We start from the raw sequence: 21,733 nt of genomic DNA, 5'->3' as shown, positions 1-21,733 counted from the left end.
TATCATGGTCACATTCAATTAGTACTAATGATAATAGGGGGAATAGGAGAATTTTTTCACATCACAATATAGCAAGCAGAACTGCATGCCCAATGAAGACATCTAGGAAGTAGGGTCAAAGAACAGAAACAGGGCCATTTGTGCTGTCTGGGTCTCAAAGATGGGATTGGACAACTGCCAGAAAAGTATGCAGAAATCCCTTTTGGAAGAATCTATTCTTTGTCAGAGCTAAAACTAAATGCCCTTTGGGAACATCTGAAGGAAAACCTGCAGAAAGGTTTTATTCCACATTCGACATGACCAGGATGAGTACCCAAGAAGGTCAGCACCTTTGAGCCATGTACTGACCACTGAGTCTTGAACACCATAACAATTAGTACCACTACCCTCTGCTTCTTATAAATGAACTGCTGGAATGCCTCCAGGTGGCCCAAATTCTCAGGCTGAGGGGAGCATATAATCCTGTCCAGATTAGGGATGGAGATAAATGGAAGATGGCATTTCAAATGTGCTATGGCCACATTGAATATCTGGTGATGCTGTTTGGTTTAAGAAATGCTCCTGCTACTTTTCAAAACTGGGTGAATTAAATATTTCATGACATGTTAGATCACAGTGTAATTATTTATCTGGATGACATCTTGATATTTTATGAAGACCTGGAAGAGCATGACTAATGGGGTCTGGCAGGTCCTAGACCATCTCCAAAAACTGAAATTGTATGCCAAGTTCAAGAAATATGAATTTGACAAGTGATCGATGGAGTTCCTGTAACACATAGTTTTGCCCAAAATAATACAGATGGACCCCAGTAAGATCAGCACAGTGGCCCAATGGCTTATCCTGAAAAAATATTAAGGAAACCAAATACTTTCTGGGATTCACAAACTTTTACCGATGTTTTATCCTGGGCTTTTCGAAATTGATGACTCCATTAATGGAGGATCTTAAGAAGGGTACATCTTTCAAGTGGACTCACAAATAGCAATTGGCATTTGATCAGCTGAAGAAGGAAGGTTTTTTTGACTGCCCTGAACTTAGTGCACCCAGAGTCACAGCATCCATTTATAGTGGAGGCTGATGCATCGAGCGTGGCTATTGGGCTATACTATTGCAAAGGAGGAGACCTCTTTCACCCATGTGCCTTACCGCTTACCGCTGCTGAGAAGAATTACCATGTCTATGGCAAGGAACTTTTGGCTATAAAAATTGCCTTTGAAGAACAGCGTCACCTTCTAGAAGGAGGCCTGTCACCAAATCCAGGTTTTCACAGACCACAAAATTGTAAAATTCTTAAAGACTATGCACAATAGGAATTCCAGGCAAGTACAGTTGTTTTTCTTTTCCTAGTTTGTATATAAGTACAAAAGATTTTTCTTATTGGGTCACACTAAAGGTCCATGAAGCCCAGCATCCTGTTTCCAACAGTGGCCAATCCAGGTCACAAGTACCTGGCAGGATCCCAAGTGTTTGATTTCATACTAATATACCAACCAGGCTCCATGAACAGTAAGGCAGATGCTTTGTCCTGGAGAGAAGGGGGAAGAATCTGCAGAACAGAAATTCTGATCTGATGGAGATAATATGTGGGAACCTGCAGCAGGATGAGTTTGCATGGGTCCGGTTGCAGGAACTGGAAAAAGGAGAAACGGCTATGGTATGGCGTCAACAAGAAGTTTTTCTTTATAGAAAGGATAGACTCTATGCACTTGAAGGCATATCACTCTTGGAAGTCCTTCATAGTTGCCGCGATTCCCCATTAGCTAGTCATCCTGGTTGTCACAAAACTAAGGAATAATTGGCTATGAATTTTGGTGGCTGGGATGGATCGGAGATGTAACTGAGTATGTCACGTCTTGTGAAGTATGCGTCTGGAGCAAGGTACCATGTCATTGTCGTCATGGATTACTTATGATATTACCAATACCATGGGAATGGGTATCATTGGATTTTATCACCATTTTGCCACCTTCACAAGGGAAGGCCAAGATAGTGGTGGCAGTGGACTTGTGTTGAGTAAATTTGGCCCACAGAAAATTGTAAAATGTTGTAAACTTGCAATCCAACCCCTTAGCCCACTCTCTCTCCCCTCCTCCTATCTGCCTCTCCTCTTTCTCCCCTTTTCTTCCCCCTAGCAAAGACTCCTAAATACTGTTGTTATAAGTTCCCCTCCTCCACTCTAAGCTTATCCTACCCTGTCCCTCCCTCCCCCCATCCCTCTCACTGCCATCAATGGTCTGGTACCTACCAGCCCACCTGTACATATTGTTTATTGTTAATTTATATTCTTCGAATGTTCCTATCAAATTCCTCTCTTTCCCTATCCTTCCTACTGCTGTCCTCTCTCCTCCTTCCCCATCCCTGTTTATTGTATTTCTCTCTCTTGTTAATTTGTTACAAGGTAAACCGGCAGGATGTTCCGACGAATGTTGATATATAAAAACCAACACATAAAATAAAAACAAACAAACAAGGGGACAAAACATTTATTTTTATGAAAAGTAATACTGAAAAAATATATCTATGAAGTACTGGTGAATTTTGCTATTGTTTGATGGATTATTCACCCTTCGGTTTCCATTTGTTGTCAGCATATCACCTGCAGTCTGACGGGTAGACAGAACAGCTATATCGGTCTCTGGAGCAGTATCTCCAGTAATTCTGTAACTTGCATCACACAAGCTGGATGCAGTTACCCCCAGAGCAGAATTTGCATATAATAACTCTGAGCACTCGGCAACTAAAAGCTCCCCACTTTTTGCAAGCTATGGTAATTACCCCCAATCCACTCAGGGAAGGCTCGGCCGACCAGAGTCCATGCAGCGGCACAGTGCATAAATCCTTTAATAGAGTTACATGTGCAAAGTGAATCGAAACAGGTTAAGAATTCACAGAATAAATTTGCAGATAGGCATCGCCAGGAAGCCCCCCAGTAGGGGGCAATGTCTGGTTCTCCACAAGGCACAAAAGGAGCAAGAGACTGTCAAGTAAGCTCGAGCAGAAGTATAGGGGACAGAATTCATCTTCCAGGTAATCTACGTATATTCGGCCAACGTTCCCTGGGACCCTTCTGAAGCTTTATAAAGGTAATCCTTTCCCAGGAAGACAGCCCCTTCCTCCAGTGCCAGTCACGGTGACAGGGCATCAAGAGTTTATTATCCATCAGATTCTGGATGCCAGGATTATCAGAGCACTGGAAAGGGATGACCCTGAGGATGGCAGTTAGGAACCTGCCCAAAATATTCACATAAAAGAACTGATGGCCAAATTTTAACAGGAACACCCAGAAAAGCCACAATGGAGAGCCCTAGGAAGGGCAGTTGGGACTGAACCTGTAGCCCTAGATATTTATGATTAGGGGATCTTGCAGTAGAGCCACATGAACTTTGAATCACAGAGGGTCCTCTAATAAATGTCAAGTGAAGCAAAGTCAGAGAAACCCACCTCTAAAGGCTCCCTACTGGACCAGCATTACATGTGGCCCAAATAGCAACTGTATATAGGGAGCTCCAGCCTGCCACACCTTTGCTTCTTCAACAGTCAATACAGAGTTGGTTCTGTGGAAGCCCATAACAGCCATGTTCCTGATTCCTGGTCCCCGCTCCAGCCCTGGCCTTCGACTATGCTCCTTCTTCTAGCTCTGATCTTGGTCTTTGGCTATGATTCCACTTCCTGCTCTGGTCCTGGTCTTTAGTCCATCTTCTTCCTGCTCTCATCTAGCAGTCCTGGCAGCTCCCTACACCCAAGGACTCAAATCACCATGAATGGCAGCTGCAGACCACTCAGCCTCCCAGGTATGCTCTACCTAGTCCCTGGCCTTCCTTGTCCCCAGCGGAGTCGGCTATGATACATTCATGGCAAACAATTCCTTGCATTCATCACCCTTTCTGTGAAGAAATATTTTCTGTTGTTACTCCAGCATCTTTCCCTTCTGAACCTGTTATCATGACCTCTTGTTCTAGAATTCTCGCCTACCTCCACTGTCCACACCTTTTTTGAGGTAATTCATCCAGAATTGGACACATAACTCCAGGTGTCAGACAAATCTGACTTTTTTGATTGGGTGATGAGAGAATTGGATTGAGGAAATGTGCTCAATGTGATCTACTTGGATTTTAGCAAAACTTTTGAAATGGTCCCATGCAGGAGGCTTATGAATAAAATAAGAAGCCTGGGAGTGAGTGCTAAGGTAGTGATGTGGATTACAAACTGGCTGAGTAATAGGAGACAGCGTGTGATGGTAAATGGAATCCACTCTGAAGAGAGAGCCATATTAAGCAGAATGCCACAGGGATCAGTGTTGGGACCGGTTCTGTTCAATATCTTTGTGAGCGACATTGTGGAAGGGTTAGAAAGTAAAGTTTGTCTATTTACGGATGATACTAAGATCTGCAACAGAGTGGACAAGCCTGAAGTAGAGAGAATGAAAAGTGATTTAAGGAAGCTTGAAGAGTGGTTGAAAATTTGGCAGCTGAGATTCAGTGCCAAAACGTACAGCATCATGCATCTGGGGTGTGATAATCCAAAAGAGCAGTATGTGATGGGGGATGAAAGACTATTCCACACAGACTGGGAGAGTGACCTTGGAGTGATAGTGTCTGATGATCTGAAGGTGGTGAAGCAATGTGACAAGATGATAGCTAAAAGCAGAAGAATGCTGGGCTGCCTAGAGAGAGGAATAACCAGTAAGAAAATGGAGGTGATGATCCCCTTGTACAGGTCCTTGGTGAGGCCTCACCTGGAGTACTGTGCTCAGTTCTGGAGACCATATCTCCAAAGAGACAGAGCCAGGATGGAGGCGGTCCAGGAAGGGCAACCAAAATGGTGTGGGCTCTGTATCAGAAGACCTACGAGGAGAGGCTGAAGGATCTCAATATGTAAATCCTGGAAGAGAGGAGGTGCAGGGGGGATATGATACAGACCTTCAGATACCTAAAAGGTTTCAATGATGTATGGAGTTCAAACCTTTTCCATTTGAAAGAGAATAGAACCGAGGGGTCACGAAATGAAACTCCAGGAGGGACGACTCAGAACCAACAACATCAGGAAATATTTCTTCATGGAGAGGGAGGCTGAGGCCTGGAATGCCCTTCCAGAGGAGGTGGTGAAGAAGAGAACAGTCAAAGAATTCAAAGGGGCATAGGATAAACACTGTGGATCTCTAAAGGCTAGGGGACGAAAATGAGATAAGCGTGCAGGGGGTGACCTGGTGTTTAGTAGAGCGATAGTGGATGCCATGCAAGTAACTTTGTTCAAACAAATGGTGTTGGAACCCACGAGAGAAGGAGCTATACTCGACTTAGTGCTCACTAATGGAGATAATGTCTCCGATGTCCAGGTGGGCACCCACCTCAGCACCAGTGATCAAACGATATGGTTTAATATCACTAAAAGAATAGGGAAAAGAACCACAAAGACCCGAGTTTTACAGTTCAAAAACACAGACTTTGAGGAAATGGGGAAGTACCTGGAGGAAGAACTAAAAGGATGGGAGAATGAAAGAGATGTGGATCAGCAGTGGACCAATCTAAAAGGAGCAATCACCAAGGCAACTGCTCTATATGTTAGAAATGTAAAGAAAAGCAAAAGAAAATTGAAACCTATCTGGTTCTCAAAGGAGGTGGCTGACAAAATTAAAGCTAAAAGAACAGCATTCAAAAAATACAAAAGATCCCAAAGGGAGGAGCACAAAGAAGAATATTTGTTTCAACTGAGGGAGACGAAGAAATTAATCAAGTTGGCAAAAAGTCAAGCGGAAGAGAGGATTGCCAAGGAGATAAAAAATGGTGACAAAACATTTTTCAGATACATCAGCGAAAAGAGAAAGGTCCAAAGTGGTATAGTGAAATTGAAAGGTGGTAATGATCAATGTGTGGAGAGAGATGAAGAAATGGCAGAAATATTAAACGAATACTTCAGCTCTGTGTTCACTAAAGAAGACCCTGGAGAAGGACCATCTCTACACAACAAGAAACTGGAGGGAAGTGGAATAGATGAAAATCCTTTTACAGTAGAAAATGTATGGGAAGAGCTAAAGAATCTGAAAGTGGAGAAAGCTATGGGGCCTGATGGGATTCATCCAAGGATACTGAGGGAGCTCAGAGATGTTCTGGCGGGTCCGCTGTGTGACCTGTTCAATAGATCCCTAGAAACAGGAGTGGTACCAAGAGATTGGAGAAGAGCGGTGGTGGTCCCGCTTCACAAGAGTGGGAACAGGGAGGAGGCTGGCAACTACAGACCGGTTAGCCTCACTTCGGTGGTGGGAAAAGTAATGGAGTCACTGCTGAAAGAGAGAATAGTGAACTATCTACAGTCAGGAGAATTAATGGACCAGAGGCAACATGGATTCACCAGGGGAAGATCCTGTCAGACAAATCTGATTGACTTTTTTGACTGGGTAACCAAAGAATTGGATCAAGGAAGAGCGCTCGATGTCATCTACTTGGATTTCAGCAAAGCTTTTGATACGGTTCCGCACAGGAGACTGGTGAATAAAACGAGAAGCTTAGGAGTGAGGGCCGAGGTGGTGACCTGGATTGCAAATTGGTTGACGGACAGAAGACAATGTGTGATGGTAAACGGAACTTTCTCTGAAGAGAGAGCGGTTTTAAGTGGTGTACCACAAGGATCGGTTTTGGGACCGGTCCTGTTCAATATCTTTGTGAGCGACATTGCGGACGGGATAGAAGGTAAGGTTTGTCTTTTTGCGGATGACACTAAGATCTGCAACAGAGTGGACACGCCGGAAGGAGTGGAGAGAATGAGACGGGATTTAAGGAAACTGGAAGAGTGGTCGAAGATATGGCAGCTGAGATTCAATGCCAAGAAGTGCAAAGTCATGCATATGGGGAGTGGAAATCCAAATGAACTGTATTCGATGGGGGGGGAAAGGCTGATGTGCACGGAGCAGGAGAGGGACCTTGGGGTGATAGTGTCTAATGATATGAAGTCTGCGAAACAATGTGACAAGGCGATAGCAAAAGCCAGAAGAATGCTGGGCTGCATAGAGAGAGGAATATCGAGTAAGAAAAGGGAAGTGATTATTCCCTTGTACAGGTCCTTGGTGAGGCCTCACCTGGAGTACTGTGTTCAGTTCTGGAGACCGTATCTACAAAGAAACAAAGACAAGATGGAAGCGGTACAGAGAAGGGCAACCAAGAAGGTGGAGGATCTTCATCGGATGACGTACGAGGAGAGATTGAAGAATCTAAATATGTACACCCTGGAGGAAAGGAGGAGCAGGGGTGATATGATTCAGACTTTCAGATACTTGAAAAACTTTAATGATCCAAAGACAACGACAAACCTTTTCAGACGGAAAAAAATCAGCAGAACCAGAGGTCACGAGCTGAGGCTCCGGGGAGGAAGACTAAGAACCAATGTCAGGAAGTATTTCTTCACGGAAAGGGTGGTGGATGCCTGGAATGCCCTTCCGGAGGAAGTGGTGAAGTCTAAAACTGTGAAAGACTTCAAAGGGGCGTGGGATAAACACTGTGGATCCATCAAGTCTAGTGGGCATAAATATAGAGGAGGTGGTAAAACACTGCACGGAGCGGCAGTAGCCACAGAGGCATTCACGGAGCGGGATGCCAGTGGCAAGTAGTTGTTCCACCTTCAGGCAGCAAAATACTGCACGGAGCGGCAGTAGCCACAGAGGCATTCACGGAGCGGGATGCCAGTGGTTTGTGTTCCACCTTCACGGAGCGGAAGGTTGGAGGGCTGCCATCTCCAAAAAAACAAAAAACAAAAAAACAAAAACAAAAAAACAAAAAACAAACAAGCAAAACAGAGGTGGGTAAGAGTATGGGGCAGGGGTGTGGCCGTTTATTGTGGCAGTTGCTACCCCTGATTGAACTGGATGTTCATTGGGATGCGGATACGGCACTGCTCTCTGCATTGGTGGAGGGGTGGAAGGGAATTGGGGCCGGAGGGTGCTGGAAGCCAATAGTGACGGGGGAGGGGGAGAAAAAAAGATGTGGGGGGGAAGATAAAAAAAAAATAAAAATGGATAAACTGCGTAGCTTGCTGGGCAGACTGGATGGGCCGTTTGGTCTTCTTCTGCCGTCATTTCTATGTTTCTATGTTTCTATGGTGCAGCGGTTACCACCCTTAACCAATAAGCCTTGATACGTTTGATGCAACTCCAACATTGTTCTCTTCTTCAATGGCAGGGGAAAAGGGGAATTGGATTTAGACAACAACAACAATGGCCCCGACGTTTACGGTTTGGGAAACTGAGAAGCATGGGAGTAAGCTGAACAGAGTAGCAGTTACTCCCCTTAACAGGAGATATGGATTACTATCTTTTGCTTTTCGATGCAACTGCAACATTGCTCTCTGGTTCAAAGGAGGATGTGGGGGTGGAGGGAAAGAAATTTGGATTCAGGGACAACCAACAAGAGCCATGACTTTTTACAGTCCGGGGTACTGACGCGCAGACATTAAGGAAATAAAAACCCAGGACTGCTTCTACAGCCAAGTCCATAAGCAAAGCCCGTCAAGCAGCACTGACTGACACATGGGGGTAACCTGCATGGCACGGCAGATACTACCATGGGAAGCTTGCTGGGCAGCCTGGATGCACCATTTGTCCTTTTCTGCTGTCATTTCTATGTTTCTATGTGCGGTCTTTCCAACACCCCGTATAAATGTACTATCACCTTCTTTTTCTAGTGGTTATGCCTCTCCTTATGTAGTCTAGCATCCCTGAGGTTCCTGCCATCACCTCATTGCATTGAGATCTCTCTCCTCTGCCTCCCCTATCACATGCTGCACCTTTTGATTTCCGCACTTCAGTGCATGACTCTTCACTTTCTTGCACTGAAACGTAGAACCAAGCCCTCAACCACTCCTCAAACTTTCTGAGGGAGTCAGTGGCAGAGGGACATTACGTGACCTCTCCAAAGTCACACAGCGAGACAGCAGAAGCATCAAACTCAGAGCTCAAAGCACAGGGAAATGAAAGGACTTGTCTAAAGCTAGCAGTAAAGACTGAACATGATCCTAGGATTCTCAGGAGTCCACCCAACTCCCAGACACATCATCATCTAATCTTAAAAACAAACTTCTTTCCAGTAACTAAGGAACGATTACTCTGGACAGTGTAAATAGGTTCCCCGTGGCCTCGTCTTACCATGGCTTAAGCCTGAAGATCCAGGATGTTGGTAATAGACTAAACATACTCTGCTTAGTTAATCGTTCTGTTATTCTCGCATGAACTCTAAAAAGCACAGCCTGAGAGCTCTGAGGGTGAAGATCCCATGGGAAATGTAATGGAGCTCAGGTTACGCAGGTGGCTCGTGTCTGAGCAGACAGCAGGCACAGACTATATTTCACTTTGTCTCCATTCAAGGAAGTCAACCATAGCTGTCAAAGTCCCACATAATCACTGCCTGTGTGACCCCAAAGGCAAGTAAATCATTTGCGGCAAGCCCACAACATTGTGGAAAACTTAACATCTGTAGCATTTTGATTTTTTTTTTTTTCTGTAGGGTGGAATAATGTTTCAGGCTAAGATGTCAGTTTAATAGCGCTGTAAACATGAAACCCTGCTCGCAGCATGCCACAACACCTACTCCTTCCTCCTTCTACTTAACATTAATATGTATTTCAGGGCAGAACAGATCGTGACTGAGGCACAAGCCGTTCCCATAATGTAATCACATAGCCACTGTTCTGAGAAGGGCACAGCTCTCCTACTCAGGAAAACATCTTTCTTTCCTGGTAGAGATCCCAGAGCAGAGGAATGCCCTACGCATGGGAGATCGATCCCACATGGTGCTCCCTAATATTATCCATCTGTGGCTCAGAGCTTGGCTTCAGGGAAATCAGCAGTGCCTTGTTATCAGGAGTCAGAGAGCTTGGAAATTCTGATGTGCACCAACCGGGAGAGACATCTCAGGGTGACAGCGTCTGATGATCTCAAGACAGCAAAACAGTGAGCTAAGGCAATGGCCGGATCCAGAGTGATGTGTGGGTGCGTTGTGAGAGGCATAACCAGCAGAAAAAGGTGGTGATGATAATGTGAGATCTCACCTAGAACATTATGTTCACTTGTAGAAAGGCTGCAGGTAGTGCAGAGAGAGGCAACTAAAATGAAGAGGGGCCTGTACTAAAAGGCATAGGAGATGAGACTTAATGTCTACCCTGGAGAAAAGGAGACAGGGAGTTGAGAGCCACGTTCAAATATCGCAGAGCTATTGAGGCACAAGAAGCACCACTTCTTCACAGGAAAGACTGGCTCTAGAAGAAGTGATCCTGATAAGAGGCTGTGAGGGGACAGACTTGGCAATAAGAGCAGAAAAGTTCTCTTCAGGGAGAACGGTGGTGGGGGCACAGAACGGCCTCCCGGGGAGGTGGTGGAGACTAAACCAGTAACAGAATTCAAAGAAGCCTGGGACAAGCACAGAGGATTCCCAGAGATCGAGAGGGGTCAACAGTGTTGCACAAAGAAAGAAGTTGGGCAGAGGAGATGGGCCTTATCTGCCATTATACTCTCTGTTTCTAGGAGTCGGAAAGCTCAGTAGTGACACATTCGGGCTGATTTTGTCAGCGGAGAGCTTTGTACTTTAGACAGGGCAGCAGTGCCACATTCCCATGCGTGAGGGAGCTCGGGCAGTGGGTGAGGAGCCACAGCAGAAGGCCCCCTGATATTGCTGGGAACCTGTGAATGCTGCCGCACTCCTCGTCTCTGACGTATGAGGAAGACATGATGACACACGGATGGGTGAGGGAGCCTGGCAGAGTTTGCAAAAGAATAATTACAAGTAAAGTGCAAAGTCAGAACATTTCATAGACTCGTCTGAAAACCTACACTTATGTCACTCACTAATATACGAAGTAATCCAGCATGACTTTAATGGCAGGAACTGGCTCGCCATCGTCAGGAGACCATGGTTGCTTCACCCTTGTTCCCTAAAGATATGAAGAGCTTTCGATTGTTCTCCTCTCATGTGCTCCTCGTTCGTGGGTGAAACTCTATGCACTGCTGCATTTCCTGGCTCTTCTTCCCTTCCATGTTCTTTCATCTGTCTCAATATTTATCTCAGACAGCTGAGATGGGGCTAAGAGCTCTCCCTTTTGTAGGTTGCTTTCGTATTTGTCGTCATTGATGGGTAAAGCTACATCACTTTTCCGACATTTTAGATTTTTCCAGGCCTTAACCAACTATTTTCTTGAAATGACCTTTTAGGTTCATTACCAGCAAGGCCCTCATTAGTTCTTTGAGCTAGGAAAGGCCTTGCTAGTAAGTTAGGGGAGGCAGCATTGGGTACTGAGAGTGCTGGGATGGCCATCCCCATGTGGTATAAAAGTAGTTGTCTCCTAGAGAGTCTGGGGCAGTGCAGCCTGAGGTTTGCACCTGTTTTTAGGCCTCCCTCTGGCACTCAGGTATTCCAGCCTGTTGTCCTTGGGAAGCTGCCTTTCCAGCCCACTCCTAGGCTGATTGGGTTTGACTTCCGGGTTGTGTTATTGGGACTTTTGCCTTACTTGTAGGAAGCCTTGTGAGACCCCAGGTTTCTGGCCTGGAGAGAGATTATGGGGAAGACTCTGCCCTCTATACCCTCAGTCCGAGGGTGATGGCCTGGTGCTGACCTGCTGCAAGTGGATTCCAGTGTTTGGACTCATTTGGGGAAATGTTTTTGAGTTGGAAGACCTGGGAGGCAGATTTTGCTTCTCCCTTGCTGCCCTGCAGCAGGAATATTGTGAGAATGGAGGTGTTCCAGCTGCATCTTTTCTCTGCAAAAGATCCAGAGATAAAGAGGGAGACGGCCTGTAGAACTGCATTTGTGACCACTTCATCAGGCTTCATAGCAGAACTGTGAGTAAGACCATTCTGAGGACCTCCATCAAGACGCTGGGACTCTGTGCAAAGATTGAATTTTGCCATCTTCTTGCCAGTTTTGTGGGGGGTTTCTTCCCCTGTCCACATGGGACCCTTAGCTGTCCATGGCTGGAGGGAGTTTCCCTCGCCCTGGTAGAGAGACCCTGGCAGAGATAGAGAAGAAACTGAGGACTGAATTCCCTGTCATTCCTAGCGCCAACGTGAGCTGTGAGTGGTTTGGACACTGACCCAGAGTCTCCTGTGTGGTCATTGGCACTCACATCCTTAAAGATGGAAAGAGACAGTTTCACCCCTGCTGCCCGGGGCCCTGGGGGCAAGATTCCTCCCCCCCCCCCCCCCCCCCCCCCCCCGCCAATGAAAGAACCCAGCCCTGGGGTCAGAGACTTGTGTGCGAGAGATCGGATAATGCCCCAAGAACCCCATGGGTCCCTGCAACTACGCCAACCGCAGAAAAACAACAACTTCCTGCCCACGGCTGCCAGCTGAACAAGTCTGAGCGCCTGTAAGCTATTGCTCCTTATCCAAGTCAGGTTTAGATTAAAGTCAAAGAAAATAGGCAGCCTGCAGAAGAAATAAACCTGGAGAACGTAGGTGAAACCTGAAACACCTTCCTCTGATTCTGTGCCCAGGGCTCCATTCCTTGAGAGGCCCTGTCGCCACGTTTCAGAAGGAATCCCCCATTCCTTGAGTGGCCCTGCCGCCTCGTTTCAGAAGGAATCCCCCATTCCTTGAGAGGCCCTGCCGCCACGTTTCAGAAGGAATCCCCCATTCTTTAACAGGCCCTGCCGCCACGTTTCAGAAGGAATCCCCCATTCTTTGAGAGGCCCTGCCGCCACGTTTCAGAAGGAATCCCCCATTCTTTGAAAGGCCCTGTCGCCACGTTTCAGAAGGAATCCCGCTGAGCAGTTCTGCAAACATCTTGGAAGCGCCAACTGTGTATAGGGTAGGGATGAGACGTCTGAAAGCAGGCCCCAGGCTTGCGTGACTCAGCACGCCTCACAGAGTCATTCATTATCCTATACAGCTGCCTGCACAGCCTGAGGCTCCTGCCTGCCCTACATCCACCTATTTCACACCCAAAGAATGGGTGAGAAAGTGCCCACTGTAAGCAGTGCAAGACCACCTGCATAGCGTTGAATTTAAGGTCACACACTGGTATTTGGAACATAAGAAGATGCCATACTGGGTCAGACCAAGGGTCCATCAAGCCCAGCATCCTGTTTCCAACAGTGGCCAATCCAGGCCATAAGAACCTGGCAAGTACCCAAACACTAAGTCCATTCCATGTTACCATTGCTAATGGCAGTGGCTATTCTCTGAGTGAACTTAATAGCAGGTAATGGACTTCTCCTCCAAGAACTTATCCAATCCTTTTTTAAACACAGCTCACTAACTGCACGAACCACATCCTCTGGCAACAAATTCCAGAGTTTAATTGTGCGTTGAGTAAAAAAGAACTTTCTCCGATTAGTTTTAAATGTGCCCCATGCTAACTTCATGGAGTGCCCCCTAGTCTTTCTACTATCCAAAAGAGTAAATAACCGATTCACATCTACCCATTCTAGACCTCTCATGATTTTAAACACCTCTATCATATCCCCCCTCAGTCGTCTCTTCTCCAAGCTGAAAAGTCCTAACCTCTTTAGTCTTTCCTCATAGGGGAGTTGTTCCATTCCCCTTATCATTTTGGTAATCCTTCTCTGTACCTTCTCCATCGCAATTATATCTTTTTTGAGATGCGGCGACCAGAATTGTACACAATATTCAAGGTGCGGTCTCACCATGGAGCGATACAGAGGCATTATGACATTTTCCGTTTTATTCACCATTCCCTTTCTAATAATTCCCAACATTGTTTGCTTTTTTGACTGCCGCAGCACACTGTACCGACGATTTCAATGTGTTATCCACTATGACGCCTAGATCTCTTTCTTGGGTTGTAGCACCTAATATGGAACCCAACATTGTGTAATTATAGCATGGGTTATTTTTCCCTATATGCATCACCTTGCACTTATCCACATTAAATTTCATCTGCCATTTGGATGCCCAATTTTCCAGTCTCACAAGGTCATCCTGCAATTTATCACAATCTGCTTGTGATTTAACTACTCTGAACAATTTTGTGTCATCTGCAAATTTGATTATCTCACTTGTCGTATTTCTTTCCAGATTATTTATAAATATATTGAAAAGTAAGGGTCCCAATACAGATCCCTGAGGCACTCCACTGTCCACTCCCTTCCACTGAGAAAATTGCCCATTTAATCCTACTCTCTGTTTCCTGTCTTTTAGCCAGTTTGCAATCCACGAAAGGACATCGCCACCTATCCCATGACTTTTTACTTTTCCTAGAAGCCTCTCATGAGGAACTTTGTCAAACGCCTTCTGAAAATCCAAGTATACTATATCTACCGGTTCACCTTTATCCACATGTTTATTAACTCCTTCAAAAAGTGAAGCAGATTTGTGAGGCAAGACTTGCCCTGGGTAAAGCCATGCTCACTTTGTTCCATTAAACCATGTCTTTCTATATGTTCTGTGATTTTGATGTTTAGAACACTTTCTACTATTTTTCCTGGCAATGAAGTCAGGCTAACCGGTCTGTAGTTTCCCGGATCGCCCCTGGAGCCCTTTTTAAATATTGGGGTTACATTTGCTATCCTCCAGTCTTCAGGTACAATGGATGATTTTAATGATAAGTTACAAATTTTTACTAATAGGTCTGAAATTTCATTTTTTAGTTCCTTCAGAACTCTGGGGTGTATACCATCGGGTCCAGGTGATTTACTACTCTTCACTTTGTCAATCAGGCCTACCACCTCTTCTAGGTTCACCATGATTTGATTCAGTCCATCTGAATCATTACCCATGAAAACCTTCTCCATTATGGGTACCTCCCCAACATCCTCTTCAGTAAACACCGAAGCAAAGAAATCATTTAATCTTTCCGCGATGGCCTTATCCTCTCTAAGTGCCCCTTTAACCCCTCGATCATCTAACGGTCCAACTGACTCCCTCACAGGCTTTCTGCTTCGGATATATTTTAAAAAGTTTTTACTGTGAGTTTTTGCCTCTACAGCCAACTTCTTTTCAAATTCTCTCTTAGCCTGTCTTATCAATGTCTTACATTTAACTTGCCAATGTTTATGCTTTATCCTATTTTCTTCTGTTGGATCCTTCTTCCAATTTTTGAATGAAGATCTTTTGGCTAAAATAGCTTCTTTCACCTCCCCTTTTAACCATGCCGGTAATCGTTTTGCCTTCTTTCCACCTTTCTTAATGTGTGGAATACATCTGGACTGTGCTTCTAGAGTGGTATTTTTTAACGATGACCACGCCTCTTGGACATTTTTTACTTTTGTAGCTGCTCCTTTCAGTTTTTTTCTAACAATTTTTCTCATTTTATCAAAGTTTCCCTTTTGAAAGTTTAGCACGAGAGCCTTGGATTTGCACACTGTTCCTTTTCCAGTCATTAAATCAAATTTGATCATATTATGATCACTATTGCCAAGCGGCCCCACCACCGTTACCTCTCTCACCAAGTCCTGTGCTCCACTGAGAATTAGATCTAAAATTGCTCCCTCTCTTGTCGGTTCCTGAACCAATTGCTCCATAAAGCTATCATTTATTCCATCCAAGAACATTATCTCTCTAGTGTGACCTGATGATACATTTACCCAGTCTATATTGGGGTAATTGAAGTCTCCCATTATTACTGCACTACCAATTTGGTTAGCTTCCCTAATTTCTCTTAGCATTTCACCATCTTGACCAGGTGGATGGTAGTATACTCCTATCACTATAGTCTTCCCCAACACACAAGGGATTTCTACCCATAAAGATTCAATTTTGTATTTAGTCTCATGCAGGATGTTTATCCTGTTGGACTCTATGCCATCCTGGACATAAAGTGCCACACCTCCTCCCGAGTGCTCCTCTCTGTCATTGCGATATAATTTGTACCCTGGTATAGCACCGTCCCATTGGTTATCCTCTTTCCACCATGTCTCTTAGATGCCAATTTAGGGCCTCATTTTCAAAGGGAGTTACTGCATGTGATAAATTTGCAAATCACACTAATGTGATATGCAAATTTGTAATAGAGAGAGAGAGAGAGAGAGAGAGAGAGAGAGAGAGAGAGAGAGAGAGAGAGAGAGAGAGAGAGAGAGAGAGAGAGAGAGAGAGAGAGAGAGAGAGAGAGAGAGAGAGAGAGAGAGAGAGAGAGAGAGACTTCCTATAATGCCTATGCCCTAGACAGGTATTTGTATCCCTATGGGAGGGCCACCTAGTAACTCGAGGTGGGGATTAGGTATGAGCATAGGGGGTTGTGGGCCACTTTCACATTCAACATGAGACCTATGGAAAGAACAGTGGTCTCTAGTGAAGATTTGCTGGCCGTCGGAGTGAGGAAACTCACTCCAAGAAGAGATTTGGGCAACGTTCTCTCCACCTAGCTTGTTGTTGCCCAGGTAGAGTGTCCATCAAGCTAGGTGGAGAGAACATTGTCCAAATCTCATCTTGGAGTGAGTTTCCTCACTCCGAAGGCCTTCAAATCTTCACAAGAGACCACTGTTCTGTTCGTACGTCTCACGTGGAATGTGAAAGTGGCCCCAACCCCCTACATTCTTACCTAATCCCCACCTCGAGTTACTAGGTGGGCCTCTCATAGGGATACAAATACCTGTCTAGGGCATAGACATTATAGGATCGATCTCTCTCTCTCTCTCTCTCTCTCTCTCTCTCTCTCTCTCTCTCTCTCTCTCTCTCTCTCTCTCTCTCCAATGTTTCCCCACTGCATGAAACATGCCTTATTTGCATAGGACACACCCTCTCATGCATTACCACTGTGATATTGGAAAATGAGGCCTGAAGTCTGTCATCATTTACTACTATACATTCTAATTCTCCCATCTGGCATTAGCATACAAACATTTCAAAGTTTGTATTTTTGTTCTGCTTTTTAATTGATAGGGATAAGTTAGAATTTTTTAGCTCAGGTGAGGTTTTAGTTACAGGCACTTGGACTACTTTTCTTATTATTGGAACCTCACTGTCGGGATGCCCTAATTCTAATGCATCATTAGTATCCTTTAAAGATACTTCTCTCCGAACCATTGCTGCTGAGCGACTGTCGGCTTTCCCCTTTGTTCTAGTTTAAAAGCTGCTCTATCTCCTTTTTAAAGGTTAGCGCCAGCAGTCTGGTTCCACCCTGGTTAAGGTGGAGCCCATCCCTTCGGAAGAGACTCCCCCTTCTCCAAAAGGTTCCCCAGTTCCTAACAAAACTGAATCCCTCTTCCTTGCACCATCGTCTCATCCACGCATTGAGACTCCGGAGCTCTGCCTGCCTCTGGTGACCTGCGCGTGGAACAGGGAGCATTTCAGAGAATGCTACCCTGGAGGTTCTGGATTTAAGCTTTCTACCTAAGAGCCTAAATTTGGCTTCCAGAACCTCCCTCCCACATTTTCCTATGTCGTTGGTGCCCACGTGTACCACGACAGCCGGCTCCTCCCCAGCACTGTCTAAAATCCTATCTAGGTGATGCATGAGGTCCGCCACCTTCGCACCAGGTAGGCAAGTTACCAGGCGATCCTCACGCCCACCCGCCACCCAGCTATCTACATTCCTAATAATCGAATCACCAACTATGACGGCCAACCTAACCCTTCCCTCCTGGGCAGTAGGCCTTGGGGAGATATCCTCAGTGCGAAAGGACAATGCATCACCTGGAGATCAGGTCCTTGCTACAGGATCCTTTCCTGCTGCATCTGGTTGATGCTCTCCCATCATGAGACCTTCTTCCTCCAAGGCAGCACCAGGGCTGCCAGTCTGAAGTTGGGACTGGACTACTATGTCCCTGAAGGTCTCATCTATATACCTCTCTGTCTGCCTCAGCTCCTCCAGGTCTGCCACTCTAGCCTCCAGAGATCGGACTCGTTCTCTGAGAGCCAGGAGCTCTTTGCATCACATGCACATGTACAATTTCTCACCGGTGGGTAAAAAATCATACATGTGACACTCGATGCAAAAGACTGGGAAGCCCCCCTCTTGCTGCTGGACTGCTGCCTTCATCTCAATTTTGATCAGTTCCTAGTTAAGTTTTAGATTGCTATGGGAGTAGGAATGTGTCTAACTTCCTTTAAATGTATTAGTGAGTTCACTATGTGTCTGGTAGTGGCCTACTGGGGTCTGATCGAATTCTCAATAAAGTTTTTGTTGATTTTGGGGGTTTTTTTTTGTGAAATTGGCACCTGCCTATAAATTAAGGGATGAGCTTGGGGTGGGAGGGTTGGGAAATCCAAACAGTCTAACTTCAGTTAGTCAGCCTGAGTGACTCACTGCTCCCTTGATTAACAAATGTTGGTCCCTATTCAAACCTAATCACACTACCTCAACACCTTTCCAAGGTGAGTAACTGAGCTGAACTATTCAACTTTTTTACTTAGGTATACACTGCTCCTAGCTTATTTTTAGCTTCTGGCTACTTTTTTTTTTTGTGGGGTTTTTTTTTTTTTCAATACAAGCACTCAACTCTTTAAAAGTCTGGAGAACACTCAGTTCTGCAGACTTTTAAAAATAAACACACTACCTACTGCTACCTTATTGACTGACTAAAAATACAAACAATACAAAAATTCTAACTTGTTTATTCGCTGGAGAGACCCTCTATTGCCCATACCCTGCAGCCAGGCATTTTTTCGACACCCAGGACTGAACGTACCCAGCGAGATCCTGTGATCAGCATTGTCTGGATAGCAGGTAAGCTTCACGTCCTCCGCATGGCTGCAGTCATGCTTGCCCCACTCTCGCCTGGAGCACTGCAGGATGGAGGACTCCTGGCCTGAACAGCTGACATCATCCAACCAAATGGGGCCTGGAATTCCTTCAGAGTGGCCGTCCAGAAAGCTCTTTCCATACCTGGGGGGACGAAAACATGCTCAGAACTCTGTTCTTGCAAAGGATGAGGGAGATGTCTTTATCTCCTTGGGAAACGACACAGTGCGGAGAAAAGGAGAAACTGCTGAGTGTTTAGTCAGGAGCAGCAGGAGGGGCTCAGCAAGCAAGCCTGCAAAAAAAATAAGACTGCAGACAGGACTGCTTCCCAAAACAGCTTCTACTTTGCAAAGCAGAAAGAGGAGAGGCACTACAGCCATAAAACAGAGAAAACAAAGAATGACAAAGTGGCAAAACTTAATGATAAATAGAAATATAAAGAAACTAAGGGGGTAATTTTCAATAGTGTGCCTGAGCTGGCACATAGAGTATATGTATAAGAAGGTGCATCTAAAGTTACAGAAACACAAGGAAAGCCATACACTAAATCATTCCAGAAAAATACCAAAAGATTCAAATGTCAAAGCATAACAAAAATGAAACATCTAAACAGCATAACACAAAAATCAAACTAAATCACAATCATCATCTAAAGACTCACAAAGTAACTACACATACACACACATATATACAGGTCAAGGAACACTACCAACACAAATGTACAAAAAAATAAAAAATTCAACAAAAATAAAAAGGGGAAAAAATTTGACAAAAGGAAAAAGGGAAACAAAAAGAAAAAAATCTTTCTTCAAAAAAGGTTTAAAAAGGCAAAAGAGTACTCAACCAATCTAAAGCTGAATAATAAATCTTCAATAATCTGCCAGATAGCCTATTGACATCATCAAGACACAACCCTTCTTCAAGGCTCTGTTTTGATGATCTTTTCTTTTTTTCTCTTTTTCTCTTTCCTTTTTAAATATTTTTTCCCTTTTTACTTTTCTTGAATTTTTTTTTGTACATTTCTATGTTCATTGCCCTGTGGGTGTGTATATAAATATATACTATTTTTTCTTTGCTTTTTTGTATGTTTTTATACATAGTTGTTTTTTTGGGGCTTTCAGTTAGTATAGGTGTATGTTTTTCATGTTATTAATTTATGAGTCTTTAGATTATTTTTGTGGTTTTCAATGTGTATGAATTAGTTTGAATTTTGTATTATTCTGTCTTGATGTTTCATTTTTATGTTTTGACATTTGAATAAAGAATCTTTTAATATTTGTGTCTGATGATCAAGTGTATTATTGCTTTACTGTTTTTGTGAGTTTTTACTACTTATAACTTTGAAATCATTTTATGATTTTGCTGTGAAAGCATCTAAACGTATGCTAATATTTTATAAGCCTTGCAGCGGGAGATGCATATCACCACTCTGAAAGTGCACATGTATGTTTCAGCGCATGCACATCTTTTTAATGCAGAGATCCACCTAGCGTTTAGTAAAGTCATTACACCCATGAAACCCCTCTTCTCAAGTCAGTACATTGGTACCTTATCCATTCCCACTTACAGTTTAAGCTCCTCGTATCTAAAAAGCCTTCCAGCTGCAGCTCCTCACTACCTCTCTTCTCTTATCTCTCCCTGCACCACTACTTGTGAGCCACGTTTATCAGGCAAGTCGCTCCTATCCATGCCAGTTCCTGACTCCATGCTTTCCATCTGCTGTACCACGTGCTTGGAATAGCTGGAGCGTCCTGCTCCCTCTCTTGCCTTATTTAAATCCCGTCTAAAACCCCATTTTTTTAGGCTGCTTTTAAATCTTAACCCCTGATTGTCTCATTTACAGCCTCAATAGTTTTTAACAATTTTCTTAATAAATTGATGTATTTATTTTTAAATTCTTTTAACCCACTTTTAGTTTCCATGAACTATCAAGGTATTTAAAAAAACAAAAAACAGGGAAACCAAAGTTCAAATCCCACTGCCGATCCTTATAGAAACATAGACACATATAGAAATGACGGGAGAAAAAGACCAATCGGCCCATCCAGTCTGCCCAGCAAGCTCCCACACTTATTTTCCCATACTTAGCTGTTTCACCGACCACCAAGTTCAAGGCCCTTGTTGGTAACTGTTTGATTCAAATTTCCTGCCATCCCCGGTCATTGATGTAGAGAGTAATGTTGGAGTTGCATCAAAAGTGAAGCATAAGGCTTAATGGTTAAGGGTAGTAACTGCCGCATCAAGCAAGTTACCCCGATGCTTGGTTACCCAGACTGCATAGATCAATGCCTTGTTGGATGTTGTCTGAATGTAAATCCTGTTTTCCTCACTTCCCCCTACCGTTGAAGCAAAGAGCAATGCTGTTTATGCATTCAAAGTGATGTATCAGGCTTAATTGGTTTAGGGTGGTAACCGCCGTAATAAGCAAGCTACCCCCACGCCTATTTGTTTACCCAGATTATGAAGTTCAGTCCTTCTGGGCAAGTCACTTTACTCTCCGTTGCCTTAGGTACAAACTGAGGCTTAGATTCATCAAAATGCTATGTTTACCACGTGAATAACGCACGCGATAAACAAAAGGGGTGTGTTTATTCAAATGGGCGGCCTGTCGCATCGCAGAGATAAATATCGCATGCAGCAGTGCGTCATAGCGGTGTGTGGTGCATCATCGTGCAGCGCATTATTTTTTTTCCCAGTGTAAATACTGACTTCCTGCACCTCCTTCTTTGAGGCTGTGTCGGGCGTTGGAGTGAGAAGAGAGGAGTGTAGTGCTGTTAGAGGAGTTGTGGTGTAGTTTTTTGCGACTTCTGATTGAGTTGTACTGTTTTGTGTTGACATCTGTTTCCTTTTCCCTTTGTCTTTTGTGATATTTGTTGGAGTGAAAGTGAGTAAGTCCAGTTTGTCTTTTTGTGTGGAATCAGGGCCGGCGGAAGCACTAGGCAAACTAGGCGGTCGCCTAGGGCGCCAGCTTCCCGGGGGCGGCACTGCCCCGGTAAAATTAAGAGAGGCGTAGCCTGCCCCGGTAAAAATAAAAGAGCTGCATTAGGCCGCTGCCCCCCCCCCCCCCCCGATAAAAATAAAAGAGCCGCTGCCGGCAGCCCGCCCCTGCCCCGCGG

General features: G+C 44.6%; 1 protein-coding gene across 5 annotated transcripts in view; it reads right to left on the bottom strand.

Annotated features, from left to right (window-relative positions):
- PRSS12 (serine protease 12) overlaps positions 1-21,733 on the bottom strand; it is a 174,689-nt gene that overhangs the window by 79,616 nt on the left and 73,340 nt on the right. For all 5 annotated transcript variants that reach the window (XM_029571667.1, XM_029618548.1, XM_029619297.1 and 2 more), the window contains one exon: positions 18,565-18,761. In XM_029571667.1, coding sequence (XP_029427527.1) covers positions 18,565-18,761 — 197 coding nt within the window. The remainder of the gene's footprint in view (positions 1-18,564; positions 18,762-21,733) is intronic.

Source organism: Rhinatrema bivittatum, chromosome 1, assembly GCF_901001135.1.
Source record: "Rhinatrema bivittatum chromosome 1, aRhiBiv1.1, whole genome shotgun sequence".
Classification (NCBI taxonomy): Eukaryota; Metazoa; Chordata; class Amphibia; order Gymnophiona; family Rhinatrematidae; genus Rhinatrema; species Rhinatrema bivittatum.
The sequence above is the reverse complement of the archived record's forward strand: the minus strand, read 5'-3'. Positions and strand labels throughout refer to the sequence as shown.